The sequence below is a fragment of the Rhinolophus sinicus genome, linkage group LG03 (genome assembly GCF_036562045.2).
Source record: "Rhinolophus sinicus isolate RSC01 linkage group LG03, ASM3656204v1, whole genome shotgun sequence".
NCBI classification, from domain to species: domain Eukaryota; kingdom Metazoa; phylum Chordata; class Mammalia; order Chiroptera; family Rhinolophidae; genus Rhinolophus; species Rhinolophus sinicus.
The window spans coordinates 8,241,245-8,259,625 of NC_133753.1; the positions used below are offsets into that span (position 1 = coordinate 8,241,245).

The following is an 18,381-nucleotide window of genomic DNA, read 5'->3' on the forward strand; positions in this document are numbered from 1 at the left end:
CATCTTTGCTTCTGGTGCATGCGAAGGCTCACCGTGGTGTGTGCATTTAAACAATGCTCGTGATATTTTATCCAGCATTTCTGGCCGCCTATAATGGGAGAGGAGTCAGGTTGCCTAGTCTCCCGTATGCTGGAACGGGAAGTCTCCTGGGTCCTTCATGTTTACAAGTTAAGGGAAATAGTTCTGTAATAAACAGAGGTCTCGGAACCCACCAGCAGGCACAGGACTCTGGCCCCTGTCCGCTCGGAAAGGGACTTGGGTTCAAGCCAGGGTGTGGCCTTGGGGCAGCTCGCCCTACCTGTAACCGGAGTGTGAAGACGGAATGAGCTCACCTGCAGCTCTTTGAAAACTGGCAAGCATTTTCCCAACACAGAGGACACCTGTACTCCCAGTAGCAGTGGGAATAAATAGCAGCAACAACAATGGTTTTAATATACAGCAGGTGCTCAGAGCTGCTGATTGAATGAATGAGAACCTGCCCTTGTAGCTTGAAGGCACACAAAGGCAGGGGGAGTGACAGGAGGGTCTGGTGAATGGACGGGGAAGGTGGGGATGGAGTTTGGCTCTGGAAGGCGTAGCCAGTTGGCCCTCACCAAGCCCTGAGTGGCAAAGGCAAGCTTAATAGCAATTCTCTGTCCAGGTGTGTCCCTCGGGCCCAGGTAGGGAAGGTGTCTGCTCCATGGCCTCCTTGTTATGACTTTACAGGACTCAGGCGACAATCAGTGGAGAATCTTTCATGCAGCAAGTGGAGGAGAGGAAACAGAAAGTAGTTGGGTGTGTGCGAGTGTGCGTGTGTGTGTGTGTAGGGGGCATGTCGGGGGTACCGGGTGAGCACCAATTCTGGCCCAGATGCAAAAATGATCATCCCAGAGAGTTTCATGGTCACCCAGGGGACTCTCCCTTCACTGGATCCAAAAAAATCAAAGAAATCACAACTTTTATTGGCAGCTGCTATCTTTTCTGTCTCTTCATGTCTTCTTAGGTGTAGGATAGAGAAGGTGTGACTGGGCCCATTTTTTTACTTTAAAAAAAAAACACAAAATCCAGGTATCAGACATGACTGGCCCAGTAGAAAGAGCTAGAAGCTCTACAGGACTCTACCTTCACTCGTGCCTCAGGTCCTGGGGTAGTCACTGCACCTGTGCCCGTCAGGGGAGAGTGAGCAACTTCTGTGGGTCAGTGGTGGGGGGCACACAATAAGTGGGATGTTTGGAGCCTCTGGAGGCAGGAGAAAGTTGCTTCGGAGGGTTTGAAGGTTTTCAGGAAGCAGAGCCTGGCTGGCAGGGTCCTGAGGGCTGGAGGGTGGGGGCCTTGGCCGAGTGAGGATGGGGGTGGGGGGCAGGCAGCCCTGCTGGAAGCCCTCGGAGTTGCCAGATGAACTGGTCAAGTCTGAGCCCCAACTTGGAAATGGGGCACTGGCATCTTCAGGGTGACTGGATCCTATGTAGCGAGTCAATGCAGTTTGGCTTTTCCAGGTTGGCTGCAGCTCACGGACACTTGAGTTCTCTCTTTTTCCTGCTGCCCAGGGTTTGGGAGCTCCGTTCTTATTCCCTGCGAGCCTGTTAGGCCCTGGATGGGGAGAAGGGTGGGGACCCATGGAGCTGTTTCTTGTCTCCCCCAGCGATGGCTGTAGGACACTGAGAGGTGGCAGGTGGGAAAGTCAGATTCCAGCTGGTGTGTGAGCGGGCATGTTGCTGGCAGAAGAGTCGTAGCTTCCATCAGATTCCAGAGGGTGCTATGACCCTCAGGAGACTGAGAAGCTACTGAGAGGCGCACGCTTTTCCATTGCCCTTGGCAAGACAGTTAGGTCCCAACCCAAAGGTCCTCATCAGTAAAACGGGATCAACCTCGTGGGCGGACCCCACCCTGGACAGAAGCAAAACACTCTGGCTCCATCCTGAGCAGGGTGGGAACACCATGTGTCCAGTAGCCCCCAAAGATTCTTGGTGGCCCAGATGCCTCCTGGTCACCTGCTTTACCTGTGATGAAGGCCTCACCTGGCATAAAAGTCTCTGTCAAAGCACATGAGCAAGCCACCTCTAGGCAGGCAGGCAAACTCCTACCAGGGCTGTGGAAGGCTTCCTGGAGGTCCAGGCCTGTTCCCAGGGGATCCCCGGGAGGTTGTCTTAGTCTGCTCGGGCTGCCGTAACAGAGACCCACACACCGGGGAGCTTAAACAACAGGAATTGATTCCTCACACTTCTGGTGACTGGGAGTCCAAGATCAAGCAGATTCCGTGTCAGGTGAGGGGCTTCTTCTGGGCTTGTAGACAGCTGCCTTCTCACTGTGTCTTCATGGCCGAGAGAGGGACAGAAAGCTGTCTGGTGTCTCCTCATATAAGGCCACCCCACCCTCAGGACCGCATCTAATCCCAGGTACCCCCTAAAGGCCCTGTCTCTAAGTACCATCACATTGGGGGTTAAGGCTTCCACATAGGAATTTGGGGAGGACACAACTCAGTCTGTTGCTGATACTGTACATATTAATACTTCATCCTTCACCAATAAGAGCCCATTTCAACTTGTCTCATGCTGGTTAAGAGGCCATTTTCACCTCTGAAAATCCATTTTTGACTTCCAATATATTAACGAGCAAAGCCCCATCCTGTGGATGGGGACAGGACCACAGAAGCACTGTGGGGGCCAGCTCCGGACTGGGGCCTTCTGACCACCCCTGCAGGGAGATTCTTGACCAGGACAAGTAGCCCAGCTGGGGGTGGGGGTGTGAGCAATAATACTGTGTCAGCCCAAAGCATCTGCAAGTCAAGAAGAGACAGCAGGCTGGTGGCCAGTAGGGTCTTGCTTGTTTATTTTGTCTGAGTGTTTTTAATCCACCCGTTCCATTTTCTGAAGGGCCAGGCAAATGGTAGCGTCCTCTTTCTCTCTGCTTCCCGCCCTTAAAGAAGGCGTGTTTGTCTGGCATCTGAGCCATGAATCAAAGCTGTCTGTGCAGCCTTTGCAGAGGAATAGATCCACGCTGCTTTTGTTAATTGGTTGGGTTTTGACATTTCTGACAGCTCTGCCGGCTACAGATGCTTTAATTGTTTGGTCTAACTGGAGAAGGCTGAGCACTGTCCCATTCGTCACCCCTGTCATCCTCGGCCGTGGCCAGCCCGGCAGAGGCTGAATTGTGCTCTGTGATCGCTACGCCTGGCACAGAGCTTGTCTGGATGGCTGCCCTGCTCAGGCCGGCCTGCTCCCTATCACGGAGGCTTGTATTTACTCTGGATTGCCCCGGGTGCCAGCACCTCATCGCTCACACACACAGAGCCGCCGGCCGGCACTTTCTTTGGCAAATTCACTTCATTACAACATTTATAACCATCAGCGTCAACGGGGGCCAGCATTTATTCTCTGCTCGTTATTTCTGACCCACTTTGTTTCATAAATGAGCCTTTCCTGTGGTTGGAAGAAGCTCTGGAAGGATACAGATGACCCCACAGAAAGGGGGAGCCAGCAAAGACAAGAAGAAGGAGCCGGGTCACTGGCCCTTGGTCCACTTTCAGAATTCACACAGCACCGTGTTTTCCCATCCGCTGTGCGCTGCTGGTGAAGCGCTGAGCCTCACTCCATTTAGTGAGGGGTTCTCAGCTCTTCACTGACGGACTTGGTCCTGTGCCTTGGAGTCCCCATCTCTAAAATGGGGATATTTTCTCCTCTTTGCAATGGTCGTTGCAAAGGTTTAAATGAATTACTATTCCTAGACTTGGTGAGGAGCTTCTCAAAGAGAGGGGCAGACACATACAGATAGCAGAGCAGTTTTTGCATCTGTGTGTCTGCCCACCCTTCCCAGCTGAGAACTTTTGACTTAGCTTCAGAGACCCTCCTGGACGTGGCCTGGCTCCATGGCTGAGAGCTGAGGCCGACACATTGTGGCCCATGGGCTCCATCCAGCCCACCTCCTGATTTTGCATAGCCTCTGAGCTAAAATATGGTTCTTACAGTTTTAAATGATTGGGGGGAAGTAAAAAGCAGAGTCTTTCATGACGTGTGAAAATGATAGGAAATTCAAATTTCAGTGTCCGCATTTCAGTTTTTTTGGAATATAGCTGTTCTCTGTGTGTGTTTACCTGTGGCTGCTTGTCTGAGCTGCTGCAACACATGGGGCACAGAGGAGGCTGAGGGCCTGCAACCCAAAGCACGTAGCAGGTAAAGCCGGAATATCTACTATTCCCCAAACTCTGGTCTCGAGCGGTGGTTTTGGAGCTCGGCACTTGTTATTTAAATCTTGTCTCTCAGGCCCTGTGAGAGTTTTGTGACCTCCCAACGTCGATTTGGACATTTGTCTAATGGGAGGGTTTTGTGATTGTGGTGAAGATGAAACAGCTGTGTGGCAAGTTCCAGGCACAATGTCCATGCTGAGTAAATGGAAGGCCCTCTGTCCCAGCTGGACCTGGGAGACAAAATCAACAAGGGGCAGCCTGTCTGTCGGGAGCTCTTGGTTCCCCGAGCAGGAGCCACAACACAGAGAGAAGGTTGTTCATTCAGCCCGGAGCAGTGGGCAAGGCTTCAGAGGAGGAGGACGCAGGTTAGCACAGCCAGGTGGGCACCTGCGCCCCCCGCCCCCGCTTGCTCAGTTGGGTGTGACAGGAGCACAGGGGAGAGCAGGGGCCAGTAAGCCATGGCTCATAGTTGGTAAGCGCGTACTACGTGCCTGGCGCTATTCTTGGGTGACGTGAGCTCTGACTCATTTACTCCCACTACAGCCCAACGAGGTGTGTACAGTTATTAATCACACCATACAGATGGGGAGACTTGGGCAAGAGGACTGAATTATGTGCCCGAGGCAAGCCGGGGTTCGAGTCACAGGCAGTGGGCTCCCAAGCCCAGCTTGACCATTGGACCATGGTGCTTATCATGGCATCCTGCCTTTGACCTCTGGGCTGCACGCCATTGGACCTAAGCCTGGGGGCAGTGGGGAGCCATCGAGGGGTTTAAAGAGATGGTGCTGTGATCAGAGGTGTGTTTTGAAAAACAGTCCTGAGGCACACAGTAGGTGTCATAACAGGGATACTAGTTCCCAAATGTCAGCCTCTCTCAGGACACCATCTTGTCCCCGTGTGGTTAGAACTTCAGTGGGATTGTCTGAAGACAGAGAAGATTTGAACCCCTTCAGGTGGCATTGCTGCCCTGAGGAGGAGATGGGGCAGCCTGCCATTTCTTTGCATGCCTTGTGGACACTGTTGTTATGAGGCAGAAAGCCCGTAGGTCCAGTCTTACCTCCTGGGTTTGAATCTCGGTGTTTTCCTACCCAGGTGACCTTGGGCAAGTCATTTCACCCCCTCTGTGCCTCACTTTCCTTGCCTGTCAGACTAGGTAACAATGGTGCCGCAGGATGGGGTGGCCAGGAGAGAGCAATGAGACGATAATGTTTGTAAAGTTCTTGGAGTAGTCCTGGCAACTTGGTGAGCGCTCAAACGGTAGATTAGGTAGCAGCAGTTGTTTTTTACCAGGCCCCTGTCTTGAGTGCCAGTCCCAGGACATGGCAGGAAAGAAACCCAGCTGTGTAGTTGATAGGCCCAGCACTGACATGCTTTGGTCTCCAAAGCCAAGAGCCTCTTGGCTTATTACTAATAAGTTAGAGAGGAGCGTCTGGGATCACTTATCTGCAGCAAAAGGGTTGAGGGTTGCATCCCACACCCCTTACACACACACACCCCACACAGAGGCAGGCCTCAAAGGCCAGGTCAGCCTGGCCTGGGGACCCTCATGGCCCGTGACTCTCCTCCTCCCCTCCACAGGACAGAGTGGACCTGCTGGAGCGGGTGACCCGGGAGCATGAGCATTTCCAGGCAGATGTGGATGAGTTCCAGCTGTGGCTGAAGGCGATGGTGGAGAAGGCGGACAGCTGTGTGGGGCGGAACTGCAAGCTGCCCCCCAAGCAGCGTCTCTCTGCACTGCAGGTAACCCCTCTGTGCGTCCACCCAGGGCCTGCCGAGGGAGTGCTCACATGCAGCGGGTTCTGTGTTAGAGTTTACTTAACAGGGTGGGGCTGGGGGGCCACAGGAGATACAAACATCCACAGCCTGCAGACCCCATGGAAGGAGAAGCATGGAATGTAGTGAAAAATGTTTGGGGCCTCGACTGCCTCATGGAGCTCCCAGCAGGGCATTTGGAAACCCAAGACCAGAGCAGCATGGTCTGCACCACTGGGTCTCAAATGGGGGACATTTGGCAATGTCTGGAGACATTACTGGTTGTCACAACTGGAGGTGAGGGTGCTACTGGCATCTAGTGGGTGGGGACCAGAGATGCTGCTAAATATCCTACAATGCCTGTGACAGCTCTCATGACAGAGAACTGTCCGGCTGCAAATGTCAGCAGGGCCAAGGGTAAGGAGCCCTCGGGTGGGCGTCAGGCCTGCAGTGGGGAGAAGCTAGGTCCACCTCACCTTCCTGACGTGCTGTGACCTCAAATGAGCTGCTGACTCCCTCTGCAAAGTGAGTAGGTAGCTTATCTTCAATAATTCAAGAACCACTGTGTCACTTTTGCCACAGCTACCTAGGACCTGTGCCATTAATATTGGTGTTTAAATGGACTCACGTTCTGAAAAAAAACAATGACCAAACAATATCTTATATGCCTTATATAAGAATGTTCACAGCAACCTTATTCACGAGAGGCCCATACCGAAAACAACTCACGTTGTTATCAGCAGAGTATTGGATAAATAGATAAACATCCAATAGAATGTTTATCTATTGGGTAAGCAGAATAGAATATGTACACAAAGGAACACTACTCACAATAAAAAGGAATGAAGTACTGATATACACGGCAGCATGGAAGAATCTGAAAAACGTTATGCTGAGTGAAAGAAGCCAGTTTCAAAAAATAACAAGTTCTATGATTTCAGATAAGTTCTAGAATCTTCCGGGATGTTATTTTGATTAACAGTGTAGACTACATGGGCAGGCATATTTCTGGAAAGTCTTTGAACAGTAACATTTAAGATTTGCATATTTTACTCCATGTAAATGATCTTTCAATAAAAAAATAAAAAAATATATTTTGAAGGCATTTTCAAATAAAAGAGATTTAAAGGTGTTTATCTAAACGTTTTTAAAAATTAAAAGCCGATGAAGAAACTTGATATCATTGAAGGAAATGGATAATCAGTACTCATTCATAATTAGTAGGTAACCATACAAATTAATATAATGAACCCAAATGGGGTCATCAGGTTCTGTCGGGCTCCATGCTGTTGTCAGCTGAAGGCTCTGTGCCCGAGCTGCCTCTGTCTTTGTTACAAAAGAAGATGAACAAATGTCAGGGAGTGTGAAAGACAGAGAAGCACCCGGCAGCGACTTTCTCCTTGACTTAATGAAATGGCTAGTAAGCGATGTGGGCAGGGAATTGCATCCTTTTGCGGTGAGTCAATGTTATGAAGGCAGACAAGCCACCCCTTGGAAAGGTGCCTGTGGCTCTAACCCAGGAATCTAGGAATCAGTCAGTGCTTCGCATGAGGTTCCCAGGGGCTCTGGAAAACACAGCCAGTGTTGTCGCTTTCCCCTCATGCTTTTTATCACCCCTGCCCTCTTTAGGACATCGCCAAAGATTTTCCCAGGGGTGAGGAGTCTTTGAAGAGGCTGGAGGAACAGGCTGTGGGGGTCATCCAGAATACCTCTCCCTGGGGTGCAGAGAAGATCACTGAAGAACTGGAAGAGATGCGGAAAGTTCTGGAGAAGTTGCGGGTCCTCTGGGAGGAGGAGGAGGGGCGGCTGCGGGATCTGCTCAAGTCCAAGGGAGCCTTTGAGCGGCAGAAGAGGCAGCTGGAGGCCGAGGTGGGAGAGTTCAAGAAGGGACTTCAGAGGCTGGCTGAGGAGGGCCTGGAGCCCATGGCGAAAGTGGGGACTGAGGACGAGCTGGTGGCCCGCTGGAGACTCTACTCGGTAAGCAATGTTTGGCCAAGCCACGTCAGTCCAGGTGGCAAGTGTGCCTGGGAGTGTCGCCACTTGGAGCTCCTCTGCATGGTGGGAGAATCATGCTAAGTCTTAAGCGCGCTCACTCTGGTTTTCCTGGATCTTTGGATATTACTAAGGTTGGGTGTTTGCACCCATTTTATGGATGAGGAAACTGAGGCCTAGAGAGATTTTTTTTTTTTTTCTTCCCTCAGCATCCCTAGGATCACATGATGAGTCGGTGGGTAAATAATACCAGAGCTAGATTGGCTACAGGTTTGCCACTCTCTTGACCGATGATGGGATGGGGGGTGGGCTTCCCAGGCACAGAGCAGGGAGTGTTAGGTCAGAGGAAAAGCTCTTAGTGTAGAGATGGTGATGAAGGAACACAGTGGGGGCCTCAGGAGGCCAAGCAGACAATGCCTCTCCTGGGGAGGGAGGGGTGGGTTCCCACCAGACATGTCCAATCGCAGCACCCTCCCCACATGCATATTCACAGGACATTTGATTTGTGGACAGAGAGATTTAAAAATAGGATAAACACCCTCCCCCCACTCCTATGTTTATTTATTAACTCCATGGGTTAGCTCAATGTCGGTTCCATTGGGGAGATAGTGAAAAGAAAAGCCACCCAGAGGTGGCTGGTTGGCTCAGTAGGTTGGAGCGTGGTGCTAGTAGCACCAAGGTTGCTGATTCAATCCCCGCATGGGCCACTGTGAGCTGCGCCCTCCTTAAAAAAAAAAAAAAAAGAAAAGAAAAAGGCAAGCCACCCAGACCCTGCCTGCACTCTGTATCGTTGTCCTATTTTTTCTCTTCCTTCTGATTTTGCCCATATGCCGACATTTTGGTGTAGGTAGGAGCAAAGTACATGTACTCCTTAGGGCTCACTCGTGGCGTCGTAGGAGACCTGATTCCACTGCCATGATCAAGTTCGTAAAAAGGGAATCGTTTCCCCTTCAGGACTGTCTGCCTGCACGGGGCGGAGGTGGTGTGGGCAATGGGTAAGAGCAGGGGCTGTTGGATCAGACTGCTGTGTTCAAGGCCTGGGTCCTCTTCTTCCCAAGTGGATGACTTTGGGAGAATTACTTTCATCTCAGATGCTCGTGTGGTGCGAATAGGACCCACTTCCCACATTCCTTATGATTGTGTGAAAACAAAAAGTGCTTAGTACAGCACTGGCCAGAAAGTCAGCTCTCAGGGAGGGAAGGCTTGGAAAGCCCTGCCACTATCCCGCTGTCACCACAGCCACTTGCCCGTTCTGGCTGTGTTTCAGGAAGCCTTTCCTGGGGCCGAGCCACATCCCTACAGAGGCTGTCTGTCCCGCCCCATTCAGGTGTCACCTCAACTCTGATCAAGCCATGACTCACCCGAAACCAAGGAAAGGGAATTTCAGAATTTCTTACTACAGACTTCTGTTCTTCAACTAGTGCTTGCACAGATACTGTTTGCACTTCTTGTGACGAGGTCTATAGGAGCAGACACACCCGACCTGCTCAATGCTCAACCCAGCCCTCTGGGTGCCTGGGGACCAGGCCAGGTGTGTGGCTGCAAGGTGGCCGATCTGCTGTGGGCTGGGAGCACCCTTGGCCCAGCAGAGCAGGGTGGGGAGGGAGGAAGAGTGCCATAAGCCTACCCTGTACCAAGGAAATGTGGGCTGTTTTCCATCTTTGAGAAACAGGCAAACTTCAGGGAAGCAGGTGTGTCAGGGCCTTGCTTGAAAGAACAACTTGTAAAGAAAGCCTGTGTGCGTGAGGGATGCTTTCATCTTCAGAATCGTCACCTGAGGCTGTTATTTACCCAGCACGCCCTTCTGAGTGCTGCACAGCCCTGTGCGGGGGCACTGCCACAACCCCTTTTTATAGACGAGGGGACTGAGCGCTGAGAGGCCCCACAGCTTGCCCAGGACAGCCGGAAGGGGCCATCTGAAGTGTCACAATGCAGGCAGCAGCCGCTTGGAGCGCTGGTGGGGAGGGCGGCTGTCTTCACAGCCTGCCCACAACAATAGGTGGATCGCAAAGCACCTGTGGGCCATTGTTCCCATTGGTGCTGAAGAGGCAGGTAAAGAGCCGGAGCCAGAGGGCTGGGCTCCCAGGTCAGGTCCACTGTTCACCGGCCCTGCGTCCGTCAGAAAACACTTAGCTGGAGTTGCCTTGTGTATGAAACGGGGACACAGAGACTTGCTTTCCAGAATTGTTGAGGGGCTTAAAAGAACGGGACACCCAGAACATTCAGTGTGGTGGCCATGTCCCCTAGATAGTACTTATCTGTGTTGTTAGATGCGAGTACTCATGAGACGCCATGAGGCAGGTGATATAAAGAGAAAAAACAGCTTGGTGAGAGCCACAGAACTAACAGGAGCTCGGGGAGCAGGGGCTGAGCTCACGGGGCCCCAGCGCCTGCCCTTGGTGACAGTTTTCTCCCTGGCTGGCCTCCTCCCACCAGCCACACTCATCCCCCTGCGCACACCCCCCCTGTCCTGTCGCAGAACCTCACGTGCCTCCTCGGGGGTCATCTGTGTGTTGCAGGCAACTCGGGCCGCGCTGGCTGCGGAGGAGCCACGGGTGGACCGGCTGCAGGCCCAGCTGAAGGAGCTGATCTTCTTACCCCACGACCTCCAGCTGCTCCCCGAGAGCATTGTGGCTGCCATCCAGGAGTACCAGAGGTACCTGGGGGCCGACGGTGGCGGGACACGGCGCCTTCTTTCCCCACCTAATGCCATCTCCAGGAGGCGGGTTAGCTTTCTCTAGGAACCTGGTAACTCGTAAATAGTTCTTACACTTCTCAACAACTGGCTGTTGCAAGGTCTCACTCGGCTCGGGTGCTGTCCCTTTTGACAGTATTTTGTGTTTTGCTCCCAGAAAGAGGACTGAACAATGCTTTTCTCCATGCTTAGTGGATCATGCACTCATTTCCAGCAAGTCTCTTTAGGCAGCTTAGCACTGGGGACCGGTCCATCATGTAATGACCCAAAGCGAGGGCTTTTCAGTAGACAGCCGTCATGCCCCTGCCTGCTGGGGGTGCTGACAGAAGCATCTGAGCCTGTCTCCGGGGCCAGCCTCTACCTCCCCCTCAGCCCACGGGCTCAGACACAGCGGGTCTCCAGTTGCCTAGCTCAGCAAAGACCAATAGGTCAAATATCCACCCTGTTTTCACCACGTGAGCCTCAGAGGTGTTCAGAACACAGCACAATCTTCCACCTCCCATTTCCTCTGCCTGATCCAGGGGGTTCCTCCAGAATGAACTCGAGGAGCTCTCTCCTTGCTGTGTGTCTCTCATCCCGCAGTGTGCTCAGGCCCCACCTTTGCCTGTTCAGAGCAGCTGCCTGGATCCCCCGGGGATGCTAAGGTGCGGGTTGGGGTGGGCTTGCCTTACCTGTGCACAAAGCAGGCAGTGGGCCAGGGTGGCCGAGTGTTTCCCTTTCCCTCCAGTTTCTCTTGTTGAGGTGTCAGGTGCTGGTTATCTGTGGCTGGGTGCTGGATATTGTTTTTGAAAAATCATCTGTAGAAATTATTTGGACCTGGGAGGATGATATCTTACTCAAAAAGGGATTTTGTTTGCTTCTGCAAGGTGCTTAAGGGCAGGCGGTACCTGTCTAGGGTCTCCATATTTCCCTGCTCATGAAGCTGGCCTGCCAGTCTGTGTGAGGGCTGGTGTCCCTCCAGTGCCCTTTTATCCAGAGGTCATAGCGCTCTGAGGCCCCACAGACACTTCCAACAGCCTGGGGGACGGAGCGGGACCACCCAGGGGGCAACACAGGCCAGGCTGCCTGGGAGTCTGGGCAGAGGCCTCACTGTAGAACTGACCCCACTCCCTCCTCTCTTGGTTTCTCCCGCCCGTGGCCCTTGCAGCATGAAGGGGAGGAGCACCAGGCTACGCAACACCACGGGGGTGGAGCTGTGGCAGCGTTTCCAGCGGCCTCTGCAGGATCTGCAGCTGTGGAAGGCCCTGGCCCAGAGGCTCCTGGATGTCACGGCCAGCCTGCCAGACCTGCCCTCCATTCACACCTTCCTGCCCCAGATGGAGGTAACCATGGTCCTGCCAGGAGGGCTGGCTGATGCAGCTGGGGGAGGTGTGGTCCTGGCTTCTCTGGATATCTGGGTAGAGCTCATTGCATCGTGTCTGGCTTAGGAGTCCTATGTGTCCAGGAAATGTCAACACATCAGATACAAAGGTCATGGTCAGTTCTTGGGTAGAAGGCAAAGCCTGGTGCCTGGGGTGACCCCAGGACTCTGACCCTCCCATACCCTTTCCCTGCAGGACCCTACTGCAGACATTCCTGTGGGGGGAATGCATGAGGAATTCTGAGAGAGCTGTCAGGCCATTACCTTTACCATCTAGTAGTTAGGGTGCATGTGACCAGTGACAGAAAACCTGACCAGTGATGGCTTAAGACACAGAGACCTTTAGGTCCATGGCTGGCTTGATAGCTCAACAGTATCATCCAGGACCTAGGTTCTTTCCAGCTCTAAGCTGTGTCTCCCTTCATTGCCCCAAGATGGTTGCCACCGCTGGAAGCATGCATCCTCACAGAAGCATGCCTCCTCACAGGAACAGCATCTTGTGCAGGAAGGAACAGCATGGGGGCGAAAGGGCACTCTCCATCTACCATTTCCAACAGAGAGGCAAATCCTCCTCTCAGAAGCCCTGGCAGACTCCCCTTACACCTCATTGGCCACACCAGGTCATCTGACCATCCTCGGACCAATCACTGACTGAGGGTGATGGGATTGCCATGACCGGCTTGTACCAATTATGGCCATAACCCTGGAACCTGGAACTGGGATCTTTGCTACCCAAACAAAATCCTGGTTGTTTGATGAGGAAGAAGGAGGAATGGCTGTTGGGTGAGCAGCCAACAGTGTCTGCCACAAATGCCTGTCAACATGGTAGCTCTGTTTGCCTGTCAACACTGCCTTAGGGTATCTTGGAGCTCCGAAGTCCATACAGTGCTTTCAGTTCTAGAGATTCTTAGACACATAGAGTGTGAAAGAGACACACCAGAGTATCAGGTGTAAGCCCCGTTTTATATTAATTTTCATTCTGATTATGAAAGTCATGCTTACTTGGAGAAAGTAAGGATTTGTGAAGAAGAAAACAAAAAACACTCACATTCCCACAAACCACAGAACCGCTGATAACATGTTGGAGCACTTTCTCCATCACTTTTTCTGTCCGACTTGGTGATAACCAGGGTTGGGCCCTACTCACCCTTCAGCACACTCCTGAACCGTCCTGGACCATAGACCAGCACCTGCATTTTGGACTGTCTGCCTCGTGATTCTCCACTTGGGGCTGTTGGGGCTCAGGTTGGAGCAAGTGTTTTCTCTCCATATTAAGCTGCAGTGCATGGCCTTTCCTTCCGGAGGGCCTGTGGGCTCCCTTCCCCCCATGCTCCGAAGGATGATGGTTCATCCTTTTTTATTTATTTTTCTATTGGGGAATATTGGGGAACAGCATGTTTCTCCAGGGCCCATCAGCTCCAAGTTGTCCTTCAATCTAGTTGTGGAGGGCACAGCTCAGCTCCAAGTCCAGTCGCCATTTTCAATCTTTAGTTGCAGGGGCGCAGCCCACCATCCCATGTGGGGATTGAACTGGCAACCTTGTTGAGAGCTTGCGCTTTAATCAACTGAGCCATCCGGCCACCAGTCCGGAAGCTCAGCGGCAGCTCATTGTCTTCAGTCTAGTTGTGGAGGGCGCAGCTCACTGGCCCATGTGGGAATCGAACCAACAGCCCTGTTGTTCAGAGCTCGCGCTCTAACCAACTGAGCCATCCGGTTGCCCTGATGGCTCATCTTTTTGAGGTACTCCTCAGGGATCCCTAAAGTGAATTTCATGTGCCAGAAATCTCAATTTTATGTGAGACGATCCCAGATATACCGTTTGTATCTGATGAAACTCCATCTGGCTATTTCCGTGAGATCTGGTCACCAGTCGACAGAAGCTTTAGTTAATTACAATTTTTATTTATTTATTTTATTTATTGTTATATCCACTGATATTTCCACTCTACATATATGCGCTTTTCCTCACCATCATTTAAAATTGTTCTAAAAGCCATAATTTTTAATGGCTGCATAGTATTCCATTTGGGTGTGCCATACTTTATTTAATGTATCCACAGTTAGATATTTAGGTTGTTTCCTATGTTCCTTGTCACAGTTAATATGTGTTGAATATCTATGTACACAGAGTTTTGTCTCCATTTCTGCCGTTCTCCTCTTCATTTTGCTGAGGGACTGGGGCCAGGAAGAAGTTAGGGTGCTTGTTCAAGGTCAGGCCACTCAAGAGAGGCAGAGCTGGGGCCAGAATGGTGGGTTCTAGACTTTCATCTAATGTTCTTGTCCCTGTTTTCACATTGGTTTCTAGACACAGCTTTGTGAGGCAAACAGAGCAGTTTTATTATTATCCTGATTTGATTGTGGAGGAAAGAAACCAAGTCTCAGAGAAGAAAAGCCACCTGTTCAAGGTCACCCACTCCTTAAGTGGGAAGGCTGGCTTTGACCCAGCCTTGTCTGTCTGACTCCACAGCAAGTGCTGTCCTTAACTGTGTCATGATTGCTTTTCTGTCCTGTCCTTCCCTTGGGGGCAGAAAGTAAACCGGGACCTTCTTGATGTAGGAGGGAGAGGACCTGTCTTTCCAGAGAGTGACCCTGGACTCCCGGAGCAGGAATTTCATGGAGCAGCAGGGGAACAAGTAGGGCCAGAACTTTGGTTTGTTCATGTTTGGACGTCATTTGCTGATTGGGAGCGTCTTGTATCACTCTCACCAGCCTGCCCGGGGAAGGGGGTGGTTGGATGTCACACACCAGACCTCAAGCCGCCAGCCCCATCTGTTCTTGACTCAGCTCCTGCTTGTAGCCTCAGGTCTGTGAACCTGCATGCTTCCTCAAGAACTGAAACATTTAGCCCCCAAAGTTGGGCATGGCTGATATATCAGTGTCCTAGGGCGACCGAAACAAAGTACCAAAAACTGGGTGGCTGAAAGCAACAGAAATTCATTTTCTCACAGTTCTGGAGGCTGGTGTCGGGAGGGACTTGCTCTCCCCGATGGCTCTAGGGGAGAATCCTCCCTGCCCTCTTTTAGCTTCTGGTATTTGCCGCAGTTGTTGGTGTTCCTGGACTTAATAGACCCATCACTCCAGTCTCTGCCTCTGTCATCACATGGACACGTTCTCTCCAGGCGTCGTCACATCATCTTCCCTCTGTGCATGGTCCAAATTTCCCTTTTTAACTAGGTCACTACTCCTACTGGATTAGGGTCCCACCCTAATGACCTCACTTTGACTGATTATCTCTGTAAATACCCAATCTCCAAAGAACGTTACATTCTGAGGTAGTAGGGGAGAGATTTTTGCCACCCCTTTTTTTGGGGAGGACATAGGTCAACCCGTAACAGCTGGTTAAATGGAAATAAATGAGAATAGCTCTTTTGTTGTGCGTTCCCTATGAGTCTCACACTATGTTAAATGCTTCGTAAGTATCATCTTACTTAAGCCTCATGACAAACCATGAGCTGGGGTGTGAGTACTCCTATTTTACAGATGGGGAAACTGAAGCTCAGAACTGCCCAAGGCCTCCCAGCTAGTATATAATCCAACCCATGATCACAGCTCCTCAGCCGGAATTCTTAACCCCCATGATACTGCATCTGGGTTTGGAGAAAGGGGGTGAAGGTGACCCCCTACCTAAAGAGGCTTGACCTCCATGTAGCCAGTCACCAACCACACGCCCTCGTCCACACGTTATACCAGTCTATCTGTGTCAGCCATGTTAATACCGCCCTTCTTCCAGGGACTCCCTCTGCCCTTCCAATATGGCTTCTTCTGAGGAGCCTTCTCGGATTTTCCCAGCCAGGAGTGTCCACCTCTGCCTTGAACACCCACAGCACTCAATTGAAACTTTGCTTAGGAAAACAATCACGTTCTGCCTTGGACTGCAGTTACCTGGGTTGGGGTCTTTGTTCTTCCTCTCCCCGTCTTGTGATGAGCTCAGTATCTCAGTAACATCATCAAGTAGAAATGGAAGGACTCTGGCCAGCTGACAATAAAACCTCTGGCCTCCAGGACCTGGGGCCCTCTGTTAGAGAAACAAGAGGTACTTAGCCAAAACAACTGGTTAATTAGCAGGAGCCTGAGGCTTGGCACAGGGCTTTGTGGCAGGAAGGGTGAGTGTAGGTTGGACCTGTGGTCAGGGAAGGCTTCCTGGAGGAGGTGGGGCCTAGGCTGTGCAGAGTTCTAGCTGTGTGGGAGCAGCTGCCCATTGCAAGGGGGCTTTTGAGTGCCCTTTAGGTTCCCTCTTTACCTGGTGAACTCATACACATCACGACTCCACTCTGGGGCCACCTCCTCTGGGGAACCTTCCTGAATTCCTGCTGATTGTGCTTCCATAAGCTTTTAGCCCCTTCAAAACATCCCAAACACCACCTGGTGGGTGGCCCACTGCTGTTGGTGAAAGGAGATCGTTGAGTAGAAGGTCAAATTTATTTGTTTGGGTTCAGCTGCGGTGGGGATGGTTGATTGTGGGGTGCAGTTGAGGGGCAGCAGGCGGTCAGGAGCTGCTGTGGTCCAGGCGAGCGAGGCTGAGGCTGTGTGACAGTCAGTGGCAGTGGACATGGGGAGGAGACGGACTTCCGAGACACGTCGGTGGTAGAATTCTTGCTCAGGCTTTGCTAATAAGATGGATGTGGGGGTGAGATAGGAATCAAGTTAACCCTGAAATTCAGGGCCTCCCCACCACATTCCTGCCACCCCGTTTCTTCTTATGTTTGTCGCTTCCTTAGACCCCAGCACAAAGGCTCAGCCTCCTAGAATTGCAACAGAACAGGTGTGCTCCAGGCACTGGTTCCCAGCTTCTCCTTGCCCCATCGTGCTCCACGGTTAATGGAGGCCTTGTCTCCCACAGGCGGCCCTGGCAGAAAGCTCCCGCCTGAAGCAGCAGCTGACCATGCTGCAGCTGAAGAAAGATCTGTTGAGTGGCATCTTTGGCCAGGAGAGAGCCACGGCCCTCCTGGACCAGGTGGCGAGTTCCGTGAGGGACAGAGACCTGCTACACAACAGCCTTCTGCAGAGGAAAAGCAAACTACAGGTGAACCCTACTTGCTGTCTGCCCAGCACTGGGGCCCAGCCGAGGAGGGGGCCACCCTTGGGGGTGAGGGGCGGGAGGGGGGTGCAGGCAGCCTTGCATTCTGATCTCAGCTCCGCCACGTGCCACTCTGTGGCCCTGAGCACATCTATTTGCACCCACAATCTCTGGCTCTTCGTCTGTATCCTTCTAAGTGGTCTCCTGACCACCTGTCTGCCCTGAGTCCACCCCAAGTCCCCTCTCTACCTTGTAGTCACTGAACCGTCTCCTGCGGAAAGCTGGAGGAGTGTCAAATGAGAAAACACAGAAAATATGTAAGCTGTTAATCACCCGAGAGCTGGAAGCCGTTATATCAGGGACCCATTTTCCTAAAGGACTACATTAAACCGTAGATGTAACATGACCTGTTGCAGACAATTTAATCTCTATGTAACAAATGTTGGCTGAGCATCGAATGAGGATGGTGAGAGGTGTGGTCCATGGGATGTTGAGGAGGGGCCAGGCACCTGCTGAGAGCTTCGCATCCATAATCTCACTAATCCAAGTAGGAAACAGTCTAGGGTTTGCAGGTCAGACGGTCTGTTGTAGCTCAACTCTGCCACTGTAGCATGAAAGCGGCTGTAAATGAATGGGTGTGGTTGCGTTCCAATAAAACTTTATTTGCAAAAACAGAGCTCTAGTGGGATTTGGGGTGTGTCATACAGGATGGAGTTTGCCAGCCCCTGTTCTAGACGGCAGAATAACTATTATGTGGGGACACTATGGTAACTGAGGAGGGGTGGAAGGCTTCCTGGAGGAGGAGACAGAGGCTGGAGAAAGAGCAGCTGTGTTGTGAGCAAAGCTCTTAATCTGTCTGCTGCCTCTTCTGTGTCTCTACAGAGCTTGCTTGCTCAGCACAAAGATTTTGGGGCTGCTTTTGAGCCCCTGCAGAGGAAGCTCTCAGATCTTCAAGTCAGGGTCCAAGCCGAGAACGGACTTCAGCCGGACCTTCCTGGGAAACAGGCCCAGCTTTCAAGGTTGCAGGTAAGGAGTTGGTGGGGTCCGTGTCACTTCTGCTCCCGTGCTCAGCTGTACCTGGAAGCAGCGCCCCTCCCCAGCAGCAGCTGGCCCGTGACTGACGTTTTGTCTTGACTGGATTTCTGCTGATTTACCTGATGGTTCCTGGCACACCTCCCAACAGCTGATTCTCAAGCCTAATAAAATGATAAGCTGTCGTTTTACTTACCCTGTGATTCCAAAGTCTGACATTGGTATTTGTTTTAAAGTTGCTTTGCTAAGTGATTCTAATGAATCCAGAGGCCTTCACTTAAACAAACCAATTTGGGGATCCAGAATAAATGCTTTAAAACACATGTGGATGGACTGGACATAGGCAGCTCACGGGTGACTGTTGGCTGGGT

General features: G+C 51.8%; 1 protein-coding gene across 3 annotated transcripts in view; it reads left to right on the top strand.

Moving 5' to 3' along the window:
• Nucleotides 1–18,381, top strand: part of SYNE3 (spectrin repeat containing nuclear envelope family member 3) — an 88,441-nt gene that overhangs the window by 47,746 nt on the left and 22,314 nt on the right. For all 3 annotated transcript variants that reach the window (XM_019746262.2, XM_074326976.1, XM_074326975.1), the window contains exons 5-10: nt 5,741–5,902; nt 7,544–7,891; nt 10,426–10,562; nt 11,749–11,923; nt 16,802–16,984; nt 17,861–18,004. In XM_019746262.2, the coding sequence (XP_019601821.2) occupies nt 5,741–5,902; nt 7,544–7,891; nt 10,426–10,562; nt 11,749–11,923; nt 16,802–16,984; nt 17,861–18,004 (1,149 nt within the window). The remainder of the gene's footprint in view (nt 1–5,740; nt 5,903–7,543; nt 7,892–10,425; nt 10,563–11,748; nt 11,924–16,801; nt 16,985–17,860; nt 18,005–18,381) is intronic.